General features: G+C 44.0%; 6 protein-coding genes across 7 annotated transcripts in view; 2 read left to right on the top strand and 4 right to left on the bottom strand.

Moving 5' to 3' along the window:
• Positions 1–10: 10 nt before the first annotated feature.
• Positions 11–1,229, bottom strand: 7B2 (Secretogranin_V domain-containing protein 7B2). The gene has a single exon (XM_086826211.1). It carries the CDS (start codon positions 884–886, stop codon positions 215–217), a length of 672 nt encoding a protein of 223 aa, XP_086682337.1. The 5' UTR covers positions 887–1,229; the 3' UTR covers positions 11–214.
• Positions 1,230–2,015: 786 nt separating this feature from the next.
• Positions 2,016–3,613, bottom strand: LOC110177181 (uncharacterized). The gene is made up of 4 exons (XM_020943772.2): positions 3,246–3,613; positions 2,589–3,181; positions 2,407–2,520; positions 2,016–2,316 (listed from the first exon to the last, which is right to left on the bottom strand). Exons 1-4 carry the CDS (start codon positions 3,369–3,371, stop codon positions 2,193–2,195), a joined length of 957 nt encoding a protein of 318 aa, XP_020799431.1. The 5' UTR covers positions 3,372–3,613; the 3' UTR covers positions 2,016–2,192.
• Positions 3,614–3,650: 37 nt separating this feature from the next.
• On the top strand, positions 3,651–5,722 carry hd (humpty dumpty). The gene is made up of 3 exons (XM_020943650.2): positions 3,651–3,836; positions 3,900–4,060; positions 4,114–5,722. The coding sequence occupies exons 1-3, from the start codon at positions 3,789–3,791 to the stop codon at positions 5,612–5,614; spliced, it is 1,710 nt and encodes a 569-aa protein (XP_020799309.1). The 5' UTR covers positions 3,651–3,788; the 3' UTR covers positions 5,615–5,722.
• A 47-nt stretch (positions 5,723–5,769) lies between these two features.
• On the bottom strand, positions 5,770–7,584 carry Polr2F (RNA polymerase II subunit RpII18). 2 transcript variants are annotated; one of them, XM_086826213.1, is made up of 4 exons: positions 7,523–7,584; positions 7,401–7,459; positions 6,261–6,312; positions 5,770–6,202 (listed from the first exon to the last, which is right to left on the bottom strand). In XM_086826213.1, the coding sequence occupies exons 3-4, from the start codon at positions 6,287–6,289 to the stop codon at positions 5,836–5,838; spliced, it is 396 nt and encodes a 131-aa protein (XP_086682339.1). In that variant the 5' UTR covers positions 6,290–6,312; positions 7,401–7,459; positions 7,523–7,584; the 3' UTR covers positions 5,770–5,835. The 2 variants fall into 2 exon arrangements, with proteins under 2 accessions (XP_086682339.1, XP_020799310.1); XM_020943651.2 differs by having other exon boundaries at positions 7,401–7,525.
• Positions 7,585–8,342: 758 nt separating this feature from the next.
• LOC110177107 (uncharacterized) lies at positions 8,343–9,350 on the bottom strand. Its single transcript, XM_020943652.2, has 2 exons — positions 9,209–9,350; positions 8,343–9,149 (listed from the first exon to the last, which is right to left on the bottom strand). The coding sequence occupies exons 1-2, from the start codon at positions 9,210–9,212 to the stop codon at positions 8,524–8,526; spliced, it is 630 nt and encodes a 209-aa protein (XP_020799311.2). The 5' UTR covers positions 9,213–9,350; the 3' UTR covers positions 8,343–8,523.
• Positions 9,351–10,548: 1,198 nt separating this feature from the next.
• Positions 10,549–13,157, top strand: part of Cerk (Ceramide kinase) — a 27,680-nt gene continuing 25,071 nt past the window's right edge. Inside the window, exon 1 of the mRNA XM_020943647.2 lies at positions 10,549–10,980. The gene's annotated coding sequence lies outside the window, so the exon portion shown is untranslated. The remainder of the gene's footprint in view (positions 10,981–13,157) is intronic.

Below are 13,157 nucleotides of genomic sequence, written 5' to 3'. Positions count from 1 at the left end.
GACACTGAGATTTGTGTTTGGCTTAGAGCCCCTGGGTTAATATGAATAACTTTATTTTCTGTGGGGAGGGAAATAAGAAACATCGCTAGACTTTGAAGTGGCGGGACAACATTAATAACAAACTATGATAAGTAATAGCAGTAGACACCCATGCGGTAAACGATGTACATAGATAATGGTCGTATATGTGGGCTCGAGTTTACTCTGAGCTAGCTTAATGGAAGAGAAGGTTGCCCTTCTTGGCGGCGATGGGCAGTCGATCGCCCTGCAAGAACGGATTCATGACGGCGGCGTCCATGCGCGGATCGGGCATTGCCGGATAGCCGGCCTTCTTCACCAGGCTGTTGACGTTATTCAGGCTGTTCTCCTGACCCATCTGCAGGATATACTGCTCTACGGCCGAGTTCAAGTCGCCCTTGTCCAATCCGGCATCGGCACTGCCCTGATCCGAGCAGTCGAACATATGCTCATTGTCGCAGGTGCAATCCTGGGCTGCCTGAAACTCCCGACTGAAGGTGGCCGTGTTCTCAAAGTCCGCGATGCAGCTACCTCCCTGGGTCTCCACATCGTAGCCCTCGGGGCAGGGGTTGGGCGGATTGCAGTAGGCCGGCAGACCAGCATCGTTCTTAACGATGTTGGGGTACCTGTTCGGACCCTCTCCCATGCCGCCCGAGATGAACTGGTGGCCCCACAACGAGCTGTGCTGCAGGAATTCGTGATCCCGCAGGGAAGGACTCGAACCTGCACCCGATGGCATAATACAGTCGCTGCCTCCATCACACAGACTAGCATATTCCGAACGGGAGACGAGGTCCACGTTATCCTTGGGTGCTCGGACTCCTTCATTGTCCACGTCATAGTAGCCCACCTGCATGTCGTTATCCATGCGATTCAGCAGATCCGTCAGCAGAACATCGGCCAAAATATCCTTGGAGCCGTACGACTGCCCATAGCATCCACTTGATAGGAGCAGGAGCACTCCAACCACCAAGGGGGCAACTGGAAAAGGGTTGCTTAATCACCTGAAACACATGTCACCCTCATTTCCTGCCACTTACTCTGCGAAGAAGCCAACATATTGCGCATTTTCAACTGATTTATACCGTTCACGTAGGAGTTTCCTGATATTATTGATTTTTTCGGTACCAGCTGCTTCAAAAACGATTGGCTGTGTGTATAACAATGTGACGTAGAGCTCTCCACCCGATGTGGTGGCTACCAGTTGAATACGCGGAATATATAAAAATGCAACCAAAGCGCTCTCTTTATAAGGCCGTCAAAAACGATAAGGTAGCCGAAATGACGCCTGCGCCGTGCGCGAAAGCTCTTTCATGTTGGAAAAGTCCTTTTACCAACCAAAGATTAGATTAGTGCCCTTAAGATGTTCACAACAAGCCTTAAACATTTGCTTTTAAAGAATAATGCTCTAAGATTTTGCTATATTTTTGTCAGCAGTTTGAAACTTAGTGAAGGAGTCATTTCCGACCCTATAAATCATATATATACTTGATCAGCATCATCAGCCGAGTGAATTTAGCCATATCCGGTCGAAAAATAAATTTTTGAATTTTTTTCTAAAATGTCAAAATTAGATAAGGGGTTAAAATTTTCAAAAATTGGCAAAAATTTTATTATTTTATTTTTTTTTAATTTTAATTTGAGTATGCAGACTTATTAACAAGTTAAAAACTAACATATGATTGCTTTCCAAATTAAAATTAATGCTTTTTTAACATAGTTATGATTTTTTTAAACTTTGATTTGTCGAAAAAATTATCATATACAAATTTCACATAAAATCCCTTTACCAATTTCAACGATGTAACTCCTTATAAAATATTAAAGAATGGGGGAAAAATGCTTTGATCCAGATATGTCCAAATCAATTCGGCTTTTGATGCTGATCAAAAATATATATGCTTTATAGGGTCGGAAAAGACTCCTTCACTTCGATTTAAGCCTTTGACTGAAATTACAATACCCCGCAATGGTATAAAGTGTCGAGGAAAGGCATGTTAAATATACTGCGTTTTATTATGGATAGAATCCAAAAAAGTATGAAGTCCAGTAAGTCTTGAATTTATATTAAAAACTAAGGCATATTTAACATAAATATGCAATAAATACAACATAGGTATGTGAATGTAACGATAAATGAGAATATAAAAGTGTATTATATCTTAACGATACCTTTAACTGTCAAAGAACATGTCCATTTCATCCTGCATGTGTTTAGTCAATAGCTTATGGTTTGCCGTCTTCGAATGCGCTTGAAAGTCCTTGCGAAACTGAAAATTTGTGTTGCAGGGCTCGCATCTGGTCATGAGAAGCAACATTGTGAAACAAATATAATATAATAATATAATTAATATATATATATATTAAATGTGCGTTGTAAGCTCTCACCTGAACTTCCACTTGTCTTCTGGGTGAGTGGAACTGTGTTCCTGCAGTTCCAAGACGCTGGGAAAACACATTCCGCATTCAAGGCAAGGATACGGCCGTTCGTTCTGATGAGCTCTGCATTTAAAGATGAGATAAGAAATACATAGCTGAAATCAATTAAAAAAGATAATTAATCCACTGACTTTTCGTGTCGTAACTTGTCTCCTAGAGCAGTGAACACCTCGTTGCAAGTGGAACATTCAAACCGGTGATGAACCAAATGGATCCGAGCCAGGTGATCCTTCAACGTTTTCTTTTTCTTAAAGGACTGCGAACATTCGGGGCACGGAAAGAACTGCTTCATCTCCCGGCGCCCAAGGTGCCCCTCCATATGCTCGTTGTACTGGTCCTCGTCATGGAAGATCCGCCCGCACTCATTGCAGATAAAGAAGTTTTTGCGCCGCTTTAAAGCCCGTTCCTGCTGCTTCTCCTGGATCTCGGCCTGTTCCGCAGCTGCCATTACCAATGCCTCGGGATCTTCGTCCGTCTCCGATTCCCTCTCATCCTCTTCGTCATAGGCAACGAACTCCCCACTGTCGTGGTCCCCCAGCTGGTCCGCGTCAATCAGCTGCTCGTGGAGCGCTGTGTTAGCGTAGTGAGGTTGTCGCGATTTATTCTGTATGTCCAGCAAATACTTTTGCGAGAAGATGCACCGCTCTCGGAACTTGACAGCCAGGTCTAGTTCGGAAGTGCAGCGGTGGCATAGGAACTCTGGCAGTCCTTCAGTGACAGATAGCTAGAAAAAACAAAGAGTATCAGCATTAACGAACAAATCTGTGCTTGTGAAACGAAGATACTACCTCCACGCCAGTAATCAGTTTCAGTTGGACATTCAACTTGCCGCGCATATACTTGAATATGTTGCGTTGGCGGCTCTGGTCCTTAATCTGATTCGCGCAAACGCGGCAAACATTTGTGATATCCATTGTTTACTAAACTTATTTCTCGGCTCTGCCTTTTTGTGCTTGAATTAACGCAGAAGAAATCTGTTGGTTGACGGTGGGGATAAGCACCACAGTGGCCAGACACAAATAAACTTGTAAGGCGCACTCTTGTAGCTAATATGTAAGGTTTTAATTGATTTTAACAGTAAATTTGACTACTTTAATTTTTTTTGTGGTTTATTTTGCGCAGTGTGCCCGTTTTCTGTTTTCCCAAATATGTTGACGAGCAACCATCCCTTGCAAACCCGCCGATTAATGGATTAATCGGTTTTTGGGTCAGCTCTAATGCGCGCCATTCCAGCTGTTGGTAAATCCGCAAAAATAATTGTTTAATATTTTGGTTTGAATTAAAGTGTCAATAGATTGTTAAGTACCAATTGGTTAATTTTAGTGTTCAGCATGTCCAGCGAAGCAAGTCTGTCCTCCAAATGGACGCGTCCCGATGATGTGAGTACAGTTTCAAACCAACACCCACCTGTAACTTACCTTTCTATTGTTTATTTGTTTCAGTTTATCAAGCTCCAGCGGCTTAAGCAAAAGAAGAACAAGTTAGCTGCTCGTGTTAGCAACAACAACAACAACAAGCGACCCGATCTTCAGTTAGATGAGACTGACAAGAGCAAACTACTTGAGGCCAAGTTGGCCCAAAAGAGAAAGAATCCATTTGCCAAGTGAGTAAGTGCCTGTGCCCGGGAATTACAATCACCACCACTTGTCAATGCAGGTCCACAGATGGTGCCAAGAAGCTGCGAGTTGATCTAGAAGTGTCGGAAAGCGAGCCCGTGGTCACCGCCTCCTCCTGTTTTGTGCGAGAAACGCCAACTCGTCCGCCGGCTGCAAAGTTCGTGCTCCAGAAGTATGACCCACAAGCCTTTGCCAAGTTATTTCAGCAGCCCCAAGCCAGTGCAGAGGATGAAGAAGATGCTGATTTGGCTGCCCGACAGAAGCACACTGCCCACCTGCCCGTGGACTGGTGCCTGAAGACGCGAGCCCGATTTTTCTGTCCCACAGAGCTGCCCGCCATCCAGCTAAAGACCTCGCAACTGGCCAGCGGCCTAACCAGCTTCGTGCGCTGCATGGATCCGCAGCGGACGGAAAGCACGTTGGACATCTCAGATGCCACGCGGTTCAACCAGTGCACGTACTACTGGCAGCACCCGCATCTGCCCTGGCTGACGCTCTTTCCGCGAACCTCAAAGGAAAACGTTGGCGTGGTCGTAGGCGAACGGGAGCGCAAGGCTCTGGCCGAGGAGTGGGACTACAGCTTTCGGGGACTGTTCCAGCTTTTGCGTGCCCGGCAGTGTCCCTACTTTTACCTGTGCGCCAATACATTTACCGTTCTATTCCGAGCTGCCGGAGTGGGCGGTCGTGCAGAGAGCCATGCGCTGGTCACACCATCAACACGCGGAATGCGTCAGGCCCTGCGGCAGGAGGGCATTGAGTTTACCATGCCGCTGAAGAGCGAAGCAACCGGAAACGCTCAGGACAACAGTTTCACCGAGGAGAGCACTAGCAGCTCTTTACCCCAAGAGGCAGGGGAGGATGTGTCGGCACCTGCCGAGGAAGATGAAGACGAAGACGAGGACTGGCTGGAAAGCTTGGGCGTAGACGAGAGAGAGCTACGTCGTATACAGTCATCGCATGCCAGGAAACAGCAGGCTGCCGAGATGCGTGAAGATTTTAGTGATAACTCACTTCTCCTCATCGATGGCGTTGAGTGCCAGGGATTCTTCAGCTACCTTCTGAATGCCAAGAGTGCCATCAGTACAGTGGGTCGCCTGGCCGGGGTGCCACCCACTCTACTCTCCCCAGTGGCCTTTCCCAAGGCCACCATGCAGCACTTGGTGCCGCGGTCCAAGAAGGTCCGCCTCGATGGCGTCGACTACTTCAGCGTGGACATCAAGGGTCTGATCCTACCCACATTCCTGCCCAGTGTGGCGGAGTTACTCTGCGAAACTCGTGAGATGTTCAGCTCAACGCTGGCCAGCAGTATCAACACGCTGGCCTTCAGCAAGGCCACCCAGAAGTTGCTGGAGAGCCCGGAGATGCCCCAATCGGAGGGTGAAGGAGAAGATGCCGCCGGACAGGTCTTTGGCGAGCAGAATCTATCCGAGTGCGGCCTGCTGCCACAAGTAGTGGGCTCCATCTGTCGCACTGGTCAACATGCCGTCGGTCTTTTAGAGCGAGTTTGTTTTCAAAGGGGCGAAGGATATGCCTGGAGCTAAGGAGCGATCTGCTTTTGCTTAGGCATCGCTCTATATGGCAGCTCGCCTTTTTGTCTTAGTCTTAATTTGTATGTTTTGTTGCACAGAATAAAATTGTCTACTAGCTAATATATATTGAAACCCCTAGGATAAAGTTCAAATTGAAGACCATTATGTTTGGTGCTTAGGCAGCCTTAATCTTAATCTGTATATTTCGTTAGGTGTAATTAGGTTGTGTATAGCTAGTTGTCCACCATGATGAGCTCATCTATGCTCCAGTCCTCGTAGGAGTGGTCCGGAAGGTAACGGCGTATAATAATGGGGATCTTCTTTTGCTTCAGCTCCTTCATGGCGATTTGAAGCGGGTCTGTCTCACCGTCCAGCTCCACCATAATGGGTGCGCACATGGCGATTTGGAGAGCTCGGGTTCCCAAAACTCGAGCACGTTCGTATTTCGTCATGTACTTGGTGGTTATTCGCTTGGACTTGGGAACACCACCCCCTCCTGCTCCACCGGGTGCAATGATCTCTATGTTGTCGACCTCCTCCTCCTGGTTAATGTCCTCGTCCACATCCTCGTCGACATCATCGAAATCGTCGCCACCAACACTGCAAAACAGAAATAACCCAATTAAATAAAATCCTTTAATTATATGTATTTACTAACTCGTCGTTGTCAAAGTCTCCATCATCCATGGCTTGTAGGGTTTACCGTTTCTCTAATTTAAATAAAAAAAAATTACAGAATTAACAAAATTCGGCGTGCTTAGCGTGTTTTTGTGTGTTTCGGTGTGACCAACAAGCGAACGGAAAAAATGCATTGATTTAAAAACTGTTATACAATGTTGATAGTAATTGCTTATCGATAGTTACAAATAATACTCGATAGTAGTTTATCAATTTTTAGCGGGAACAACATAAGTAAAACAAGTGAAAAGTGCTCTTAAAATTCTGCGTTTGGCCATTAAATGTGCCTTTAAATGGCCGGAAACGAGTGAACTCAACATATCAGACAGTGAAACTACCCTAATGTTGGTCAGAACAAGGATGCCACAACTGTGTGCATGGATTGGAACACAAGGATCCCCTTGCCTGCGTCCTGGGATGGTTCCTACTGGTAAGTAAAAGCTTATTCTTTTGGCCTTATAAACATCGATCCGCTCCCTCATTCGGCTTGGGAGTTTCCATTGTCGCATGAGCAATATCTATATCACCCTAACAATACCACAAACATCTCCCTTAAGCCAGAATAGTCTTTGCGGCCTTAATGATTTGGCACACATGGAGTTATCGCTTGCTTCTCATTTTTGCTGTTCTCTCAGCGGGATTCGGGTAATGGTTGGCTAATAGTTAAGCTTTTTAGCAGGGGTTACACACAAGGGAAATTACGGTTAACAGGGCTTGGATCCTCAGCGGCGAGGTCAGGTCTCCCGCAAGTGGAGCCTGAATCGCGTCCCTTGAGTAAGACAAAGTTGAAAGAGGAGTTCACAGTCGTGGTATATAAGAGAGAACTACGTCCTCAATTCACATCAGAAGAGGCAATATTTACATACACACGGGGCCCGTAGACGGGGCTCCAGTTAAACGCGATCTTGTTATTTGTATAAATAAATCCTTGCCGCTGAAGAGGATTTTAATACGATTTTAGCTTAGTAATTATTTTTTTAAACATTTTAGTTCAGGGCTTTCACCCAAAAATTAAAAAAAAACTTTCTATATATTGCATACAGTATAAATAATTTGCATTCATCGTAATTTCAATGATTACAGTTTCAAATGTTAATTTAGAAGTAGATTGGATACTCACCTATTACGGGCAGTGCGAACCATCACTTCGGCAGCAGGTGAGGTCAATTACCGAGGATTCTGTAGGAAATCCAGTATTATACGAACTTATATTGTATCAATGATGTAGCGATCGGTAACTACCGCAGGATTGCGATCTGGATGACGATCGACATCTGGGCCCATATGGATGACAGATAGGCTTACAACATGCAGGCTTACAACATGCAGGCTTACAACAGGCAGGCTTACAACAGGACCTCTTTCGAGGGGAACAGCCCCGTTCGCAATCGTAGTCCACATGAGTGTGGATGGCTACATTCATCATTTTACCTCCTCGATGCATTGCCGATGGCGAACATCCCCGATTCCGGTTGCCCCTAGGCGGGCATACATAGACGTCTGAGCAGTCGTTATTGATAACATGGCAGGAAGACTGACAGGGATTCAAGGGTTCGCACCGCGGGCCCAGGGGGTGATGATAAACTAGATTGTTCCTCGGGAGGTTAGGCACGGGATAAGCTTCTCGGTGACATCCTGTTCCGCAATGCGTAGGCCGTCTGCAACATCCGTATCCAGGACAGCTGAAGCAGCTTTGCTTGGTTCGCGTGTTGCAGTTAACCAACTGCCTGACGGGAGTTGTCGGACATACTACCTCATGTGTGGGGTAACAGCGTCGCCTGGAACAGCATGAGGAAACACGGCTGCAACAGCAGCTATGGTTAGATCCTCGTCGCAGGCAGCAGTGACGACTGCGACTTCGTTCCCGACACCGATGGCTGCTACCACAGAGGCCAAGCTCTCTGAAGCGTGGCGACTGTGAACGATAGCAACTACTGCTGGTGTCCAAATCATCATAGTAGTGGCTAACTGTGCACCGTCGTGACGGCGACAAACAGCCACGATTCCTGCTTTGTCGGCACCCTGTGATGAAAGTTTGATGGTTACGGAAAGGCGTTACTTGTTTTACTGATTTACTTGCCCATTAGCAATCACTATTGATTTTTATGTTCAAAGAAGGAAGAGCAGGGACTGGAAATTTAGCTGGACCAAAATTGAGTATAAATTTCATGTTGTGTGTGTTTCTGTTCTGTATATCTGTATCTGTGTTGTCTGCCCGGTAGCGCCTGCTGGGATCCGATCTCTTACTGGATAACGCACTTTTTCTTCTTATGCTGGGAGCGGCAGTGAGCGCAGGCCGCAACAGGTCGTTGGTAGGGCACCGGTCCTCGGTTATGGTTCTGGGGACAGGGCATGTGGACGTGCGTGGTATGGCACTGCTGCGGCGGCTGCGGGGGCTGCAATGGGGCGCATGTGCATGGCTTCTGCGCGGCTGCTGGCTGGTTATCGCGGCAGCAGCATTGGGGGGTCGCTATGATGACCGGCGCTTGGGGGGGAGGACGGCAGCAGCTCACAACGTCAGCCTGGATAGGCGGCGGACGGACGTTGCGGACCCGATTCTGGGTGCAGTTGCATTCAATTTGCGGTCGCTGCGGCTGGTGTTGCTGTATTTGGCAACCCGCGAGTTGCTGAGGTGGACACGGATTCATTTGCTGCTGAGGTGGACACGGATTCATTTGCTGCTGAGGTGGACACGGATTCATTTGCTGCTGAGGTGGACACGGATTCATTTGCTGCTGAGGTGGACACGGATTCATTTGCTGCTGCTGCTGCTGCTGCTGGACGCAGGAGGGCGGCGAACGGTGGCACGGTTGTGGTGCACCGCCGGTGGTGCCGCAAGGGCAGGTGTTGCACTTGCCACCAGGTGACGCTGACGGAGGTGTATTTAGCGATGCGGGATTCGCGGTTTAAAGACGATACAATACTCACACATTTTGAAGAAAAGGGCTTAGTATTGGGTCTCCCACACAGGCTATGCTACCGACAGGCTACTATAAACTGACAGTTCCTGACAGAATTCTCGAAGCGAGTTTTCCGGGTCGAATATACTTAAGTATGTACCATATTTCGTACGAGTTTATTAGTTTCCTGATGGCCCCTTTACAAAATAACTGGCCATTGAATCTGAATAACAAATTCTCATGTTATTTACTTTCAATAATTTGATTCGATTTGAATATGTACCGAAAATTTCCAGACTCTGTTCAGGCTAATCTGAGTTGATTAATTTCATAGTTTGTAAAGGTTTCGTAATATGAAGTTTACTAATGTTATAAAAAAGTTGATTGCACTGTCTTGGCTGTGCTGATATGCCAAAGTAGCTAAAACAGATTTACTTGCTTAGGTTTTAAGCATCAGGCTTGGTGTATGATTCCAAATCATGTCGTGAAGTGCCACATGGGCGATTCCCTCTCCAAGTCCATCAATCCGCTGATCACGGGCCATTCAAAGGGCATTCCGGAGATCGGAGTGCCACCATTGGAGCTTTGACTACCTCTGCGGGAAACCCAAAGTACATTTAAATCAAACCCCACCTCCGAAGCTTCGCCTCCTAAATCATGAAGGGTCGCCGGCTGGTTTTTAAGACCAATAATAGGAAAGCAGCAGCTTACCCTTGCAGGGTATTCTAATTTTAGTTAGAGGCTTGGATCGCATTGCAGGAATCATTTTCGATCCTATAAATCATATATATTCTTAATCAGCATCTACAGCTGAGTTCATCCAACCATTTCCGGTCGAATAAAAAATGTAGAATTTGTTTCAAATTATCATAATTTGTTAAGGGGTTACACAGTTAAAATTTTTAAAAATGTACAAAATTTCAATTTTTTAAATTTTAAATTAAGTATGCATATTTAATAACCTAACAAATACTAACATAGGAACGCTTTGCGAATTTAAATTAATGATTTTTTGGCTTAGTTATGAGTTTTTTAAATTTTGATTTAATTTCGATGCGATCCTATAGTTTAATTGCAAAATGCAAAGGTATATAAGCTTCTTTTTCTATTTCTATTCTTGTTATTAATAATATACTTAAAAAATCCGTTTTCGCACTACCCAATATTTGTATTAACAAAAAAAAAAACTTTTTAAAACTTTTTTAAATTGTTTCTGGAAATCGAAATCAACCAATATATTTTTTAATTAACGCTGTCACACTTCCTCTACGCGTCTATACGTCTTTTTTTTACATTTGACATATAAAATCTAGATAATGAACCAGTGTCATACCCGCTTCACCGTGCGCTTTTTCTGGTATATTTTAGGCACAACTGAAATACATTTTTCAGAGGCATAACAAATGGAGCTTTTCAGCAACTGTCTCAGTGAGAAACTCGAAGTCGGCGGAAATCAACGGTTGTTATAGCGGCGACGGAAATTACATGTTTGCCAAATTTACAAGTTTTGCAAATTCTTTGTTTTTGATCCGCGAAAAGGGGAGCAGTGCCGGCGCAGACTAACAGGTCATGACAAAGAGCCGTTAGCACTGCTTTTCTGTTGTGTTATCGGTGACTTCTGTGCGTCAGTGTATGTGAAAGCTTAGTGCAAGTGCAAGTGTGCGAAACTGCAATGCGTATCCGTATCGAATTTTCTTGATTTCCCAACGAGCGAAAGGAAAAAAAAACTGCGCAACTGCAACAAAAGAAAACGCCGTGAAGTACTTGTATGGATAAGCAGACAATATACCTGTCAACTAGGTAAGTTCCCAACAAAAACTAGAAAACCGGCATTCCAATTAGAGTATAAAGACGGGGGAGAACGAGTAAGGGCATTGGCTGGTACGGTAACCCGTATGTCGAGTGGAAATTAGTTGAAATTAAAAGCAGAAATTCAAGCCAGGCACACATACCAGCGTACCCGACACCCACACACTCTCACACACAGAGCCCCAGCTGCGTTTGTTGTTGCCCCTCACAGCTGTGTTTTGTTCTGATAACGGTGCTTGGCGTAATATGGAAATGACAGATGTCTCGCTCTCTCCCCCTTAACGATGTCATCCCTCTCACACACACTCTATTGGAGGCGAGTGCGAGTGAACCGAGATTTGGGGCCTTTTTCAAAGATTTGTTATTGTTTTGGGGGTTGCTTAGCGCTGCCATCCCAATTGGCCTGCGGCCAGTCGCAGTGTAAACATTCAGTAGAAATCGTAGAGATAATTATAACGAAATATTAAATTATCAAGTCCAAGTTCAATGAACAACAACTGAATCTGAAATGTGAAAAGATTAGCAATTTTTATAAATTTTACTTTAAGTTTAAACTGAAATATTGAAAATCTCATAAGTAAAACTCTTAAACTCATTAGAAAAGAAAAATAAAACAGTTCAATGACTAATAATAACTTTGCACTATTCTTATCTTCAAAAATATAATTAATTTGGTTTTTACAAATAACTAAATGATAACAAATAAGCAAAATATAGATTATAAAGTCAAACATTTATTGGGGTGAGCTATAAATGTACCAATCGGGCAGCCGTTATTCTAATATTTTCTGTCCCAGAAAATGTATAAATTTCTTCTAATGGTTAAAAATAGCCGGCTATTATTTTCCAATTGAATACTGTAAGCTTGTTTTACTCTATGCAATTTCACCTTTTTTTTCAAACAATTTCTCTAACCTGCTGTGCATGCAATACTGAAAAAATATTTGTGTACTAGCCAGCTGCTTTATAGCACTGATTAATGCTCTCACACAATTTAGTGGGAGCTCCTAATGTTGTTTATTGTGTTGTAGTTTTATGACTTTTTGGTGTGTATTGCGTGTTCCGTGGAAAAGGTCAGACGTGGGTTGATCTATGGCCGCCGCGATAAAGCAGGTCAAGATGGTACAACGCCCGTAAGGGTGAAGCAAGTTATGAGTTAGAGCCTTAGGAAAGTGCTATCTATTCTAGAAAATGTTTTTTTTTTAATTATTGATAACTTTACCATGTGTACTTCTCTTTCCGCTCCATCTCTCCCATGTATTGTTATCAGTATACCCCCTATAAATGTGGTTCACATTTCCGCTCTGTGCTCGTTTAAGCCACACATGCATTGATTTGTCATTTATCCGGGCCATAAAAACCAGCTGGAAATAGTCCTACATGACTCCTCGACTCTTTCACCATGTTAAGCATACTGTAATTAAATACTTATTGCCGTCAGGCGCTCTGATATCGAAATGAGTCACATGTATATACATTTTATGAATTTAGACACAGGTGTATCGGGTAGTAAGAAGTTAACGATACAGAGAAATTCATACAATTTATTGTCTAGACAGTGAGATAACAGTATTTAATATCGATTATATATGCTATGCAAATTCAATTTCCGTAGAGTATATTATTGATTTTTTCCGCTTTTTGGTGTTAGTAGTGCCATGACGAGTTAGGTTCTCATGTTGACCAGCAACACTCACGTTGTACTTTAACCATAACTTGATGTCATCTATCTTATCGACTCCATACGAACATACATATGCATGTATGTGTAAAGCATCTAGTAAAGAGGAATATATATGGTGCTCTCCAAATGCCTACGACGTGTCATGCAGAACCCACACATTTTCAGAGATAACCCAAGTCTATACATAGGGTACTAAAGCACTCGATTGTTATTGTTTGAGTTGCTGATAAGCCAGTGCAGATAAAATTGCGAATTCGAAGTTCCTTACGAAATAGGTACGAATTTCCACACCGAGCTAATAATTACACATATTCTAAATATTATCTTGTGAAATATTTTGTCGTCGTTTAGTGCATTTTGTAAGTTTAATTATCCAAACAGATCTGTTGCGTGTTCGCTAATTAGCAGCATGACTAGGGGTCGACTTTGTAGTTATTACAGAACAGTAAACGATTTAATAAAAAAAAGAAATAAGCGAATTTAT

This window comes from Drosophila serrata, unplaced genomic scaffold (assembly GCF_035046125.1).
Source record: "Drosophila serrata isolate PLE 108 unplaced genomic scaffold, ASM3504612v1 contig_156, whole genome shotgun sequence".
NCBI lineage: Eukaryota > Metazoa > Arthropoda > Insecta > Diptera > Drosophilidae > Drosophila > Drosophila serrata.
This window is presented reverse-complemented; position numbering and strand designations above follow the sequence as displayed.

Coding starts and splice junctions, on each gene's coding strand:
- 7B2 (XM_086826211.1), bottom strand. CDS start 886: ATGGATAACGACATGCAGGTGGGCTACTATGACGTGGACAATGAAGGA.
- LOC110177181 (XM_020943772.2), bottom strand. CDS start 3,371: ATGGATATCACAAATGTTTGCCGCGTTTGCGCGAATCAGATTAAGGAC. Junction 2,521..2,588: donor GACAAGTTACGACACGAAAA/GTCAGTGGATTA, acceptor CTTTAAATGCAG/AGCTCATCAGAACGAACGGC. Junction 2,317..2,406: donor GAAGACAAGTGGAAGTTCAG/GTGAGAGCTTAC, acceptor TCTCATGACCAG/ATGCGAGCCCTGCAACACAA.
- hd (XM_020943650.2), top strand. CDS start 3,789: ATGTCCAGCGAAGCAAGTCTGTCCTCCAAATGGACGCGTCCCGATGAT. Junction 3,837..3,899: donor AATGGACGCGTCCCGATGAT/GTGAGTACAGTT, acceptor TATTTGTTTCAG/TTTATCAAGCTCCAGCGGCT. Junction 4,061..4,113: donor AGAAAGAATCCATTTGCCAA/GTGAGTAAGTGC, acceptor TTGTCAATGCAG/GTCCACAGATGGTGCCAAGA.
- Polr2F (XM_086826213.1), bottom strand. CDS start 6,289: ATGGATGATGGAGACTTTGACAACGACGA. Junction 6,203..6,260: donor GGAGACTTTGACAACGACGA/GTTAGTAAATAC, acceptor TCTGTTTTGCAG/TGTTGGTGGCGACGATTTCG.